At 43.2% G+C, this 13375-nt stretch overlaps 1 protein-coding gene across 1 annotated transcript in view; it reads left to right on the forward strand.

Annotated features, from left to right (window-relative positions):
* Positions 1 to 13375, forward strand: part of LOC311121454 (collagen alpha-2(VI) chain-like) — a gene marked incomplete at its 5' end in the record, with an annotated part of 38579 nt that overhangs the window by 22164 nt on the left and 3040 nt on the right. Inside the window, 5 exons of the mRNA XM_084195948.1 lie at positions 503 to 548; positions 6225 to 6377; positions 6803 to 6897; positions 12470 to 12651; positions 13179 to 13357. Of these exons, the coding sequence (XP_084052074.1) occupies positions 503 to 548; positions 6225 to 6377; positions 6803 to 6897; positions 12470 to 12651; positions 13179 to 13357 (655 nt within the window). The remainder of the gene's footprint in view (positions 1 to 502; positions 549 to 6224; positions 6378 to 6802; positions 6898 to 12469; positions 12652 to 13178; positions 13358 to 13375) is intronic.

A 13375-nucleotide genomic window follows, 5' to 3' on the forward strand; every position in this document is an offset into this window, starting at 1 on the left:
TATCATCTCTTTACCACTCTATTATCATCTCTTTACCACTCTATTATCATCTCTTTACCACTCTATTATCATCTCTTCATCCCTCTATTATCATCTCTTCATCCCTCTATTATCATCTCTTCACCACTCTGTTATCATCTCTTTACCACTCTATTATCATCTCTTCATCCATCTATTATCATCTCTTTACCACTCTATTATCATCTCTTTACCACTCTATTATCATCTCTTTACCACTCTATTATCATCTCTTCATCCCTCTATTATCATCTCTTTACCACTCTATTATCATCTCTTTACCACTCTATTATCATCTCTTTACCACTCTATTATCATCACTCCGTCCCTCCGTCACTCCGTCCCTCCGTCCCTCCATCACTCCGTCCCTCCATCACTCCGTCCCTCCATCCCTCCGTCCCTCCATCCCTCCATCACTCCATCACTCTTTTATCATCCCTCTCAGAGAAAGGTCATGTGATGTCATGTGATGTTTTCATTGTAGGAATGTGATGTCATGAACTACATCAGAGAGACCTGCGGCTGCTGTGGTGAGTTATTCAGACACACACACAACACAGAACACGCAGGCAGGTGCAGCACATGGGGAATGTCCTCCTCAGCCAGGTGTTACATGCCTCAGACTGTGACGTGGTCAGCAGGTAATAGCCCTGAATTAACAGGGTGGAATGATGAGACGGACTACATTTAACATTTTAGTCATTTAGCAGACGCTCTTATCCAGAGTGACTTACAGTTAGTGAGTGCATACATAATTATTTTTTTTTTTCATACTGGCCCCCCATGGGAATCGAACCCACAACCCTGGCGTTGCAAACGCCACGCTCTACCAACTAAAGACAACAGTTGGTAGTGCAGTATCGGCCTTCTCCAAGATGATTTCAACGATTCACTCGTTTTCTTTTTTTGTCTTTTTATTTTATTTATTTTTTTAATGTCATTTAGCAGACGCTCTTATCCAGAGCGACTTACAGGAGCAATTAGGGTTAAGCGCCTTGCTCAAGGGCACATCGACAGATTTTTCACCTAGTCGGCTCGGGGATTAGAACCAGCGACCTTTCGGTTACTGGCACAACGCACTTAAGCACAACGCACTTAACCACTAAGCTACCTGCCGCCCCCGTCTTCTTTTCTGTTTGTTGTCAAAGTTAATTATCAAGTCACGTTACAGGTGCATTGTAGTATTAAGTATTTTTCACATTCCAAAAAATAAAGGCCTCAAGTTCAAAAAGCTGTCTCCATACATCTGCACATTCCCCTATTATCTCTCACTAATAGACAAATAAATAGTGCATATAAACTGAGGCTATTCAATCAGTATAGTAGTTAGTGTATACCAACAAAAGCTATTTGGCGTGTAAAACCGTCAAATTGAACCATAAAGGGTTACATTACATTTTACATTTTTTACATTTTAGTCATTTAGCAGACGCTCTTATCCAGAGCGACTTACAGGAGCAATAAGGGTTAAGTGCCTTGCTCAAGGGCACATCGACAGAGAATTACATTATAGAGACGTCAGTGTACTAGCAGTGTCAATTTCCATAAAGGTACAAATGACTGGAGGCCTGTTTTAAACAATGCTACAAACATCACATTATTAACCCTCAACACGTGAGGCAAGAATACCTGAATCCCAATAGCCTAGAGCTAGCTAGCGCTTAGCAAAACTAATTTTCTGCTAGCATAATGCTAGCGAACTGTTAAATGCTATTTTATTTACAAATAAACATTTTTAACACATTCTGTCTTCACATTGCATATGTGCATATATTACCTGAAGTTAACCGAGCCTTCGTTCATAGATAGTAAACCCAATAAGAGCTACAAATATTGTTGAAAAAGTATACAAAGTTTGGATGCCATCTTGTTCACTTAGCTTACTAGCAACCTAGCGAACCTCCATTACTTATAATGGGGAAAATACCAACCAGTTTTTCACTCGGTTTAAAACTCCCTTCAATTACCTTCAAACATCACCAAACTCATTGACCTCAGCGCCTTCAGAAAGGATTCACACCCCTTTACTTTTTGTTTGTTGTGTTACAGCCTGAATTTAAAATGGATTACATTTAGATGTTGTGTTACTGATCTACACCCAATACCCCATAATGTCAAAGTGGAATTATGTTTTATAGAATATTTTTGAACATTAAAAGCTGAAATGTCTTGAAAGTATTCAACACCTTTGTTATGGCAAGCCTAAATGAGTTCAGGAGTACACATGTGCACAATAAGTTGCATGGACTCATTCTGTGTTCAATAATAGTGGTTAACATGATTTTTTAATAACTACCCCATTGCTGTAACCCACACATACAATTATCTGTAAGTTCTCTCAATCGAGTAGTACATTTCAAGCACAGATTCAACCACAAAGACCAGGGAGGTTTTTCAATGCCTCGCATAGAAGGGCACCTATTGGTAGATGGGTAAAAAAAAAAAAAAACGAACGCTGAATATCCCTTTGAGCATGGTGAAGTTATTAATTACACTTTGGATGGTGTATCAATACACCCAGTCACTACAAAGATAAAGGAGTCCTTCCTAACTCAGTTGCCGGAGAGGAAGGAAACCGCTCAGGGATTTCACTATGAGGCCAATGCTGATTTTAAAACAGAGTTTAATGGCTGTGATAGGAGAAAACTGAGGATGGATCAACAACATTGTAGTTTCTCCACAATACTAACCTAGATGACAGAGTGAAAAAAAAGGAAGCCTGTACAGAATTAAATTATTCCAAAACATGAATCCTGTTTGCACTAAGGCACTTAAGTAATACTTTTAAAAAGTGGCAAAGAAATTAACTTTATATCCTGAATACAAAGCGTTATGTTTCGGGCAAATCCAACACAACACTGAGTACCACTCTTCATATTTTCAAGCATGGTGGTGGCTGCATCATGTTATGGGTATGCTTGTCATCGGTAAGGACTAGGGAGTTTTTTAGGATAAAAAGAAACGGACAATGGTGGAAAAAGCACTCAATTGTCATACTTGAGTAAAATTAAAGATACCTTAATAGAAAATGACTCAGGTAAAGTGAAAGTCACCCAGTAAAATACTACTTGAATAAAAGTCTAAAAGTATTTGGTTTTAAATATACTTAAGAATAAAAAGTAAATGGAATTGCTCAAATGTACTTAAGTATCAAAAGTAAAAGTAAAAGTATAAACCATTTCAAATTTCTTATATTAAGCAAACCAGACGGCACAATTTCCACGTTTTTTTTTTTTTTGACGGGTAGGTAGGGGCACACTCCAACACTCAGATATCATTTACAGATGAAGCATTTGTGTTTAGTGAGTCTGCCAGATCAGAGGCAGTAGGGATGACCAGGGATGTTCTCTTGATAAGTGTGTGAATTGGATCGTTTTCCTGTCAAAATATAACGAGTACTTTTGGGTGTCAGGGAAAATGTATGGAGTAAAAAGTACATTATTTTCTTTAGGAATGTAGTGAAGTAAAAGTAAAAGTTGTCAAAATATAAATAGTAAAGTACAGATACCCCAAAAAACTACTTAAGTAGTACTTTAAAGTATTTTTACTTAAGTACTTTATACCACTGGAAACGGAATACAGCTAAGAACAGGCAAAATCCTAGAGGAAAACCTGGTTCAGTCTGCTTTCCACCAGACACTGGGAGACTAGAGGAAACCCTGGTTCAGTCTGCTGTCCACCAGACACTGGGAGACTAGAGGAAACCCTGGTTCAGTCTGCTGTCCACCAGACACTGGGAGACTAGAGGAAACCCTGGTTCAGTCTGCTTTCCAACAGACACTGGGAGACTAGAGGAAACCCTGGTTCAGTCTGCTTTCCCCCAGACACTGGGAGACTAGAGGAAAACCTGGTTCAGTCTGCTGTCCACCAGACACTGGGAGACTAGAGGAAACCCTGGTTCAGTCTGCTTTCCACCAGACACTGGGAGACTAGAGGAAACCCTGGTTCAGTCTGCTTTCCACCAGACACTGGGAGACTAGAGGAAACCCTGGTTCAGTCTGCTGTCCACCAGACACTGGGAGACTAGAGGAAACCCTGGTTCAGTCTGCTGTCCACCAGACACTGGGAGACTAGAGGAAACCCTGGTTCAGTCTGCTTTCCACCAGACACTGGGAGACTAGAGGAAACCCTGGTTCAGTCTGCTGTCCAACAGACACTGGGAGACTAGAGGAAACCCTGGTTCAGTCTGCTGTCCACCAGACACTGGGAGACTAGAGGAAACCCTGGTTCAGTCTGCTGTCCACCAGACACTGGGAGACTAGAGGAAACCCTGGTTCAGTCTGCTGTCCACCAGACACTGGGAGACTAGAGGAAACCCTGGTTCAGTCTGCTGTCCACCAGACACTGGGAGACTAGAGGAAACCCTGGTTCAGTCTGCTGTCCACCAGACACTGGGAGACTAGAGGAAACCCTGGTTCGGTCTGCTGTCCACCAGACACCGGGAGACTAGAGGAAAACCTGGTTCAGTCTGCTGTCCACCAGACACTGGGAGACTAGAGGAAACCCTGGTTCAGTCTGCTGTCCACCAGACACTGGGAGACTAGAGGAAACCCTGGTTCAGTCTGCTGTCCACCAGACACTGGGAGACTAGAGGAAACCCTGGTCCAGTCTGCTTTCCACCAGACACTGGGAGACTAGAGGAAACCCTGGTTCAGTCTGCTGTCCACCAGACACTGGGAGACTAGAGGAAACCCTGGTTCAGTCTGCTTTCCACCAGACACTGGGAGACTAGAGGAAACCCTGGTCCAGTCTGCTTTCCACCAGACACTGGGAGACTAGAGGAAACCCTGGTTCAGTCTGCTGTCCACCAGACACTGGGAGACTAGAGGAAACCCTGGTTCAGTCTGCTGTCCACCAGACACTGGGAGACTAGAGGAAACCCTGGTTCAGTCTGCTGTCCACCAGACACTGGGAGACTAGAGGAAACCCTGGTTCAGTCTGCTGTCCACCAGACACTGGGAGACTAGAGGAAACCCTGGTTCAGTCTGCTGTCCACCAGACACTGGGAGACTAGAGGAAAACCTGGTTCAGTCTGCTTTCCAACAGACACTGGGAGATTAATTTACCTTTCAGCAGGACAACAACCTAAAACACAAGGCCAAATCTACATTTAGCAGACACTCTTATCCAGAGCGACTTACAGTTAGTGAGTGCATACATTTTTCATACTGGCCCCCCGTGGGAATCGAACCCACAACCCTGGCATTGCAAGCGCAATGCTCTACCAACTGAGCTACAGGAGGCTACAACTCTACACTGGAGTTGCTTACCAAGAAGACCGTGAATGTTCCTGAGTGGCCGACGATGTTTTGACTTAAATCGGCTTGAAAATCCATGGCAAGACTTGAAAATGAAAGCTCTTAGAAACTTATCCAGAAAGATTCACAGCTGTAATTGCTGCCAAAGGTGCTTCTGCAAAATATTGACTCAGGGAAGTGAATACGTATGTAAATTAGATATTTCTGTATTTCATTATCAATACATTTGCCAAAATTTCAAAAAAACATGTTTTCACTTTGTCATTATGGGGTATTGTGTATAGACGGGTGAGAGAGAAAAAATATTTCATCCATTTTGAATTCAGGCTGAAAAACAACAAAATATGGAATAAGTCAAGGGGTATGAGTACTTTCTGATGGAGCTGTTTGGTATGGACACAATTACCTAGAACTGTCCTTCAACAGTATAGAATGGCATTACAAAGTATCAACAAATGTTCCAAAATGTCTCAAAACATGTTTTCACTTCATCATTATGCGGTACATTTACATTTACATTTTAGTCATTTAGTAGACGCTCTTATCCAGAGCGACTTACAGTTAGTGCGTACATTATCCCTGTGGGAAGTGTGTATATATACTTCATGTACTGTAGTTAAACATCTTATCTCAATATATACTGCATGTACTGTGGTTAAACATCTAATCTCAATATATACTGCATGTACTGGAGTTAAACATCTTATCTCTATATATACTGCATGTACTGGAGTTAAACATCTTATCTCAATATATACTGCATGTACTGTAAACTGTAAGCTCTAAACCCTCAGAGGTAGTAATCACACCGGTGGGGAGAGGGGCATTCTTCTAACCAAACCACATGACCTTTGTTTTGGAGGTGTTCAGAGCATGAGGCGAACAAAGAAGAAGTGTTACTCGCTAAGCACCATTAACCTTTAACCTGTAACCCTGTCGTCCATGCAGACTGTGAGAAGCGGTGTGGGGCGCTGGACATCGTGTTTGTGATTGACAGCTCAGAGTCGGTGGGTCTGACCAACTTCACTCTGGAGAAGAACTTTGTCATCAACACCATCAACAGACTGGGATCTATGGCCAAGGACCCTAACTCAGAGACAGGTACACACACACACACACACACACACACACGCACGCACGCACGCACGCACGCACGCACGCACGCACGCACGCACGCACGCACGCACGCACGCACGCACGCACGCACGCACACACACACACACACACACACACACACACACACACACACACACACACACACACACACACACACACACACACACACACACACACACACACACACACACACACACACACACACACACACACACACACTCTATGGCCAAGGACCCCAACTCAGAGACAGGTACACACACACACACACACACACACACACACACACACACACACATACGCACGCTGATCACTCAAAACTATTTTTTTACACCCAGGTAACTTCTCCTGGTAGTACCGATTCTGTAGAATGTTAAGCGTCGTCCCCCCCCCCCCCCCCCCTCCCCCCTCAGGGACCAGAGTGGGCGTGGTTCAGTACAGTCATAGCGGAACCTTCCAGGCCATCCGGCTCAACGACTCCAAGATCGACTCCCTGTCTGCCTTCAAGGTATGTGAATTCGGGGCTTCAGTGTAGAGGGCTGCATTCCCTGTGGGTCCGACAGAGATCGTCACAGCACGGTCTGTATTTTTCATGCTGCGGGTGGGAGCGGGGGGGGGGGGGGGTCAAAATATTTTTGTTTTCCCGCAGATAATTTGGAAACGGTCATCTTTCTGCTTTGGATGAGCCTTTACCTTTTGTATTAAAAGCACACCTTTGTCACATTATTCACACTCAGCATTTGCTGCTTCGACTTCAGTAGCCGACCTCTCCTCTCCTCGTTGGGCCGACCTCTCCTCTCCTCGTTGGGCCGACCTCTCCTCTCCTCGTTGGGCCGACCTCTCCTCTCCTCGTTGGGCCGACCTCTCCTCTCCTCGTTGGGCCGACCTCTCCTCTCCTCGTTGGGCCGACCTCTCCTCTCCTCGTTGGGCCGACCTCTCCTCTCCTCGTTGGGCCGACCTCTCCTCTCCTCGTTGGGCCGACCTCTCCTCTCCTCGTTGGGCCGACCTCTCCTCTCCTCGTTGGGCCGACCTCTCCTCTCCTCGTTGGGCGTGGGAGATCAAGCCTAGTACCTGTCTGGTCTCACTGAAATAGAGTAGCCTGCCTATGCAGGGACGGAGAATCACTGGCAGTTCTCTTTCCAAGGAAAATAACTTAAATATGATTAGACTATAGTTTACTACAGTGTCTGTAAATGCAGTTGAAGTTGGAAGTTTACATACATTTAGGTTGGAGTCATTAAAACTCGTTTTTCAACCACTCCACAAATTTCATGTTAGCAAACTATAGTTTTGGAAAGTCGGTTAGGACATCTACTTTGTGCATGACACAAGTAATTTTTCCAACAATTGTTTACAGACAGATTATTTCACTTATATTTCACTGTATCACAATTCCAGTGGGTCAGAAGTTTATATACACTAAGTTGACTGTGCCTTTAAACAGCTTGGAAAATGCCAGAAAATGATGTCATGGCTTTAGAAGCTTCTGATAGACTAATTGACATCATTTGAGTCAATTGGAGGTGTACCTGTGGATGTATTTCAAGGCCTACCTTCAAACTCAGTGCCTCTTTGCTTGACATCATGGGAAAATCAAAAGAAATCAGCCAAGACCTCAGAAAAAAAATTGTAGACCTCCACAAGTCTGGTTCATCCTTGGGAGCAATTTCCAAACGCCTGAAGGTACTACGTTCATCTGTACAAATAATAGTATGCAAGTATAAACACCATGGGACCAAACAGCCGTCATACCGCTCAGGAAGGAGACGCGTTCTGTCTCCTAGAGATTAATGTACTTTGGTGCGAAAAGTGCAAATCAATCCCAGAACAACAGCAAAGGACCTTGTGAAGATGCTGGAGGAAACAGGTACAAAAGTATCCATATCCACAGTAAAACGAGTCCTATATCGACATAACCTGAAAGGCCACTCAGCAAGGAAGAAGCCACTGCTCCAAAACCGCCATAAAAAAGCCAGACTACGGTTTGCAACTGCACATGGGGACAAAGATCGTACTTTTTGGAGAAATGTCCTCTGGTCTGATAAAACAAAAATAGAACTGTTTGGCCATAATGACCATCATTATGTTTGGAGGAAAAAGGGGGTGCTTGCAAGCCAAAGAACACTATCCCAACCGTGAAGCACGGGGGTGGCAGCATCATGCTGTGGGGGTGCTTTGCTGCAGGAGGGACTGGTGCACTTCACAAAATAGATGGCATCATGAGGAAGGAAAAATATGTGGATATATTGAAGCAACATCTCAAGACATCAGTCAGGAAGTTAAAGCTTGGTCGCAAATGGGTCTTCCAAATGGACAATGACCCCAAGCATACTTCCAAAGTTGTGGCAAAATGGCTTAAGGACAACAAAGTCAAGGTATTGGAGTGGTCATCACAAAGCCCTGACATCAATCCTATAGAAAATGTGTGGGCAGAACTGAAAAAGCGTGTGTGAGCAAGGAGGCCTACAAACCTGATTCAGTTACACGAGCTCTGTCAGGAGGAATGGGCCAAAATTCACCCAACTTATTGTGGGAAGCTTGTGGAAGGCTACCCGAAACGTTTGACCTAAGTTAAACAATTTAAAGGCAATGCTACCAAATACTAATTGAGTGTCTGTAAACTTCTGGCCCACTGGGAATGAGTCGAGGTGCAATCAAAATGTTTTATCATAATTGAAAAGGAAAACGCGTGGACAGGCTACCATGGTGAGCGTTTCGCCCTTTACTTTTTAATAAAAATTGATTACACATTTATTTGTCCATGCCTGCAAATCGTCCTAAAAGTTAGGCTATATCCTATATGATAATCGTCCTCCTAAAAGGTAGGCTATATCCTATATGATAATCGTCCTCCTAAAAGGTAGGCTATATCCTATATGATAATCGTCCTCCTAAAAGGTAGGCTATATCCTATATGATAATCGTCCTCCTAAAAGGTAGGCTATATCCTATATGATAATCGTCCTCCTAAAAGGTAGGCTATATCCTATATGATAATCGTCCTAAAAGGTAGGCTATATCCTATATGATAATCGTCCTCCTAAAAGGTAGGCTATATCCTATATGATAATCGTCCTCCTAAAAGGTAGGCTATATCCTATATGATAATAGTCCTCCTAATAAAAGGTAGGCTATATCCTATATGATAATCGTCCTCCTAAAAGGTAGGCTATATCCTATATGATAATCGTCCTCCTAAAAGGTAGGCTATATCCTATATGATAATCGTCCTCCTAAAAGGTAGGCTATATCCTATATGATAATCGTCCTAATAAAAGGTAGGCTATATCCTATATGATAATCGTCCTCCTAAAAGGTAGGCTATATCCTATATGATAATCGTCCTCCTAAAAGGTAGGCTATATCCTATATGATAATCGTCCTACTAAAAGGTAGGCTATATCCTATATGATAATCGTCCTCCTAAAAGGTAGGCTATATCCTATATGATAATCGTCCTCCTAAAAGCTGGCTATATCCTATATGATAATCGTCCTCCTAAAAGGTAGGCTATATCCTATATGATAATCGTCCTCCTAAAAGGTAGGCTATATCCTATATGATAATCGTCCTCCTAAAAGGTAGGCTATATCCTATATGATAATCGTCCTCCTAAAAGGTAGGCTATATCCTATATGATAATCGTCCTCCTAAAAGGTAGGCTATATCCTATATGATAATCGTCCTCCTAAAAGGTAGGCTATATCCTATATGATAATCATCCTCCTAAAAGGTAGGCTATATCCTATATGATAATCGTCCTAATAAAAGGTAGGCTATATCCTATATGATAATCGTCCTCCTAAAAGGTAGACTATATCCTATATGATAATCGTCCTAATAAAAGGTAGGCTATATCCTATATGATAATCGTCCTCCTAAAAGGTAGGCTATATCCTATATGATAATCGTCCTCCTAAAAGGTAAGCTATATCCTATATGATAATCGTCCTAATAAAAGGTAGGCTATATCCTATATGATAATCGTCCTCCTAAAAGGTAGGCTATATCCTATATGATAATCGTCCTAATAAAAGGTAGGCTATATCCTATATGATAGTCGTCCTCCTAAAAGGTAGGCTATATCCTATATGATAATCGTCCTCCTAAAAGGTAGGCTATATCCTATATGATAATCGTCCTCCTAAAAGGTAGGCTATATCCTATATGATAATCGTCCTAATAAAAGGTAGGCTATATCCTATATGATAATCATCCTCCTAAAAGGTAGGCTATATCCTATATGATAATCGTCCTCCTAATAAAAGGTAGGCTATATCCTATATGATAATCGTCCTAATGAAAGGTAGGCTATATCCTATATGATAATCGTCCTAATAAAAGGTAGGCTATATCCTATATGATAATCGTCCTCCTAAAAGGTAGGCTATATCCTATATGATAATCGTCCTCCTAATAAAAGGTAGGCTATATCCTATATGATAATCGTTCTCCTAAAAGGTAGGCTATATCCTATATGATAATCGTTCTCCTAAAAGGTAGGCTATATCCTATATGATAATCGTCCTCCTAAAAGGTAGGCTATATCCTATATGATAATCGTCCTCCTAATAAAAGGTAGGCTATATCCTATATGATAATCGTCCTAATAAAAGGTAGGCTATATCCTATATGTGGTCCTCTGTAGCTCAGATGGTAGAGCACGGCGCTTGTAACGCCAAGGTAGTGGGTTCGATCCCCGGGACCACCCATACACAAAAATGTATGCACGCATGACTGTAAGTCGCTTTGGATAAAAGCGTCTGCTAAATGGCATATTAAAAAAAATATTAATATGATAATCGTCGTCCTAAAAGGTAGGCTATATCCTATATGATAATCGTCCTCCTAAAAGGTAGGCTATATCCTATATGATAATCGTCCTAATAAAAGCTAGGCTATATCCTATATGATAATCGTCCTCCTAAAAGGTAGGCTATATCCTATATGATAATCGTCCTCCTAAAAGGTAGGCTATATCCTATACGATAATCGTCCTCCTAAAAGGTAGGCTATATCCTATATGATAATCGTCCTCCTAAAAGGTAGGCTATATCCTATATGCTAATCGTCCTCCTAATAAAAGGTAGGCTATATCCTGTATGCAAAGCGTAGCTCAAGAGAAAGTGAGAGTGTCCGCTGGCTTCATTCTTGCTGCTTCCAGTTCAGTAGCCATAGCTGCGAGATCAGGTGTACGTGGTCTCACTTAAATAGATGATAGCCTATGCATGGGCGGAGAAGCACTGGCAGTTATCTTTCCAAGGAAATGTACTTCCTAATTATTATTAGGCTATAGTTTACTACAGTACATTGCCTAGAAATAAATATTGATCACCCATATTTGTCTCAGTCTGAAAATTGACCCACTCCTAAAACGTAGGCTATAAAAATAGCTCAAGAGGAAGTCTCTCCAACTGCTCTCTTCAAACTACTTATAGTAATACCGAAGGCCTAACATAATGGGCCACGTGAGAATCTCTGGGAATTTAACCTATTTCTTAGGTTAATTTGGGCGCAGAATTGCCGGGACCATTGCCGGGACCATTGCCGGGACCATGGCTGGGACCCTGGCTGGGACCATGGCTGGCAAGGGAGCTGCGTCGCATAGCCTAAAATAACATTGTTGGGTTGGGACCAGTTCTTGCGTTAACGGGTCGGACAGAAAGCCAGTGGGTTTGTTTGGGTGCGGTATGAAAAGCTGCAGGTGCGAGCAGGAGCGGAATGAAGAAATCAGTCCCACACAGACCTAATTATTAATAATAATAATAATAATAAACTATATAACAATAATATGTCTGCCTTCAAGGTAGTGGGGCAACACGCGTCTAACATTACCTGACACCTGAAGACTTGTATTAGCTCCCTGTGCTAATACCTAGGCTTTAGCTCAGCGGGCTGCACAGTCTTTTGGTGTGCAGGATCACCAGATTTTGACCTTCGAACCCAGACTGAGACATAAACACACACACACCCTCCCACACTCTGACCTGAAGACTTGCATTAACTCCCCAAGCTAATGACTAGGCTTTAGCTCAGTGGGCTAACACCCTCCCACCCTCTGCCTGTCTGTCTGTCTTCAGGATGCAGTGAAGCGTCTGGAGTGGATAGCCGGCGGGACGTGGACCCCGTCAGCGCTGAAGTACGCCTACGACCACCTGATCAAGGACAGCCGCCGAGCTAAAGCCAACGTCACCGTGGTGGTCATCACAGACGGACGGTTCGACCCCAGGGACGACGACTCACTGCTCACATACCTCTGCAGGTAACAGACCGGGGAGATGGAGCTGTATGTGTGTGTGTGTGTGTGTGTGTGTGTGTGTGTGTGTGTGTGTGTGTTGTTGTGTGTGTGTGTGTGTGTGTGTGTGTGTGTGTGTGTGTGTGTGTGTGTGTGTGTGTGTGTGTGTGTGTGTGTGTGTGCGTGTGTGCGTATCGAATCGAGTGGGGACACGTTTTACCAGCTGTGTGTGCCACCTATCTGATGATCTGTGTGTGTGTCTGTGTCTGTGTGTGTCTGTGTGTGTCTCTGTGTGTGTGTGTGTGTGTGTGTGTGTGTATGTGTGTGTGTGTGTGTGTGTGTGTGTGTGTGTGTGTGTGTGTGTGTCTCTGTGTGTGTGTGTGTGTGTGTGTGTGTGTGTGTGTGTGTGTGTGTGTGTGTGTGTGTGTGTGTGTGTGTGTGTGTGTGTCTCTGTGTGTGTGTGTGTGTGTGTGTGTGTGTGTGTGTGTGTGTGTGTGTGTGTGTGTGTGTGTGTGTGTGTGTGTGTTTGTGTGTGTGTGTGTGTGTGTGAGCAGTGACCCCAGTGTGGATGTGAGTGCCATCGGTATAGGAGACATGTTTGACCAGATAGAGGAGAATGAGAGTCTGAAGAGTATAGCCTGTCAGAGAGACGGGAGGGTGCTGGGGATGAGACGCTTCGCTGATCTGGTGGCGGAGGAGTTCATCGACAAGATAGAGACCGTGCTCTGCCCAGGTACACACACACACACCT

The sequence above is a fragment of the Coregonus lavaretus genome (assembly GCF_964263955.1).
Source record: "Coregonus lavaretus genome assembly, contig: HAP1_SCAFFOLD_694, whole genome shotgun sequence".
Taxonomy (NCBI): Eukaryota; Metazoa; Chordata; class Actinopteri; order Salmoniformes; family Salmonidae; genus Coregonus; species Coregonus lavaretus.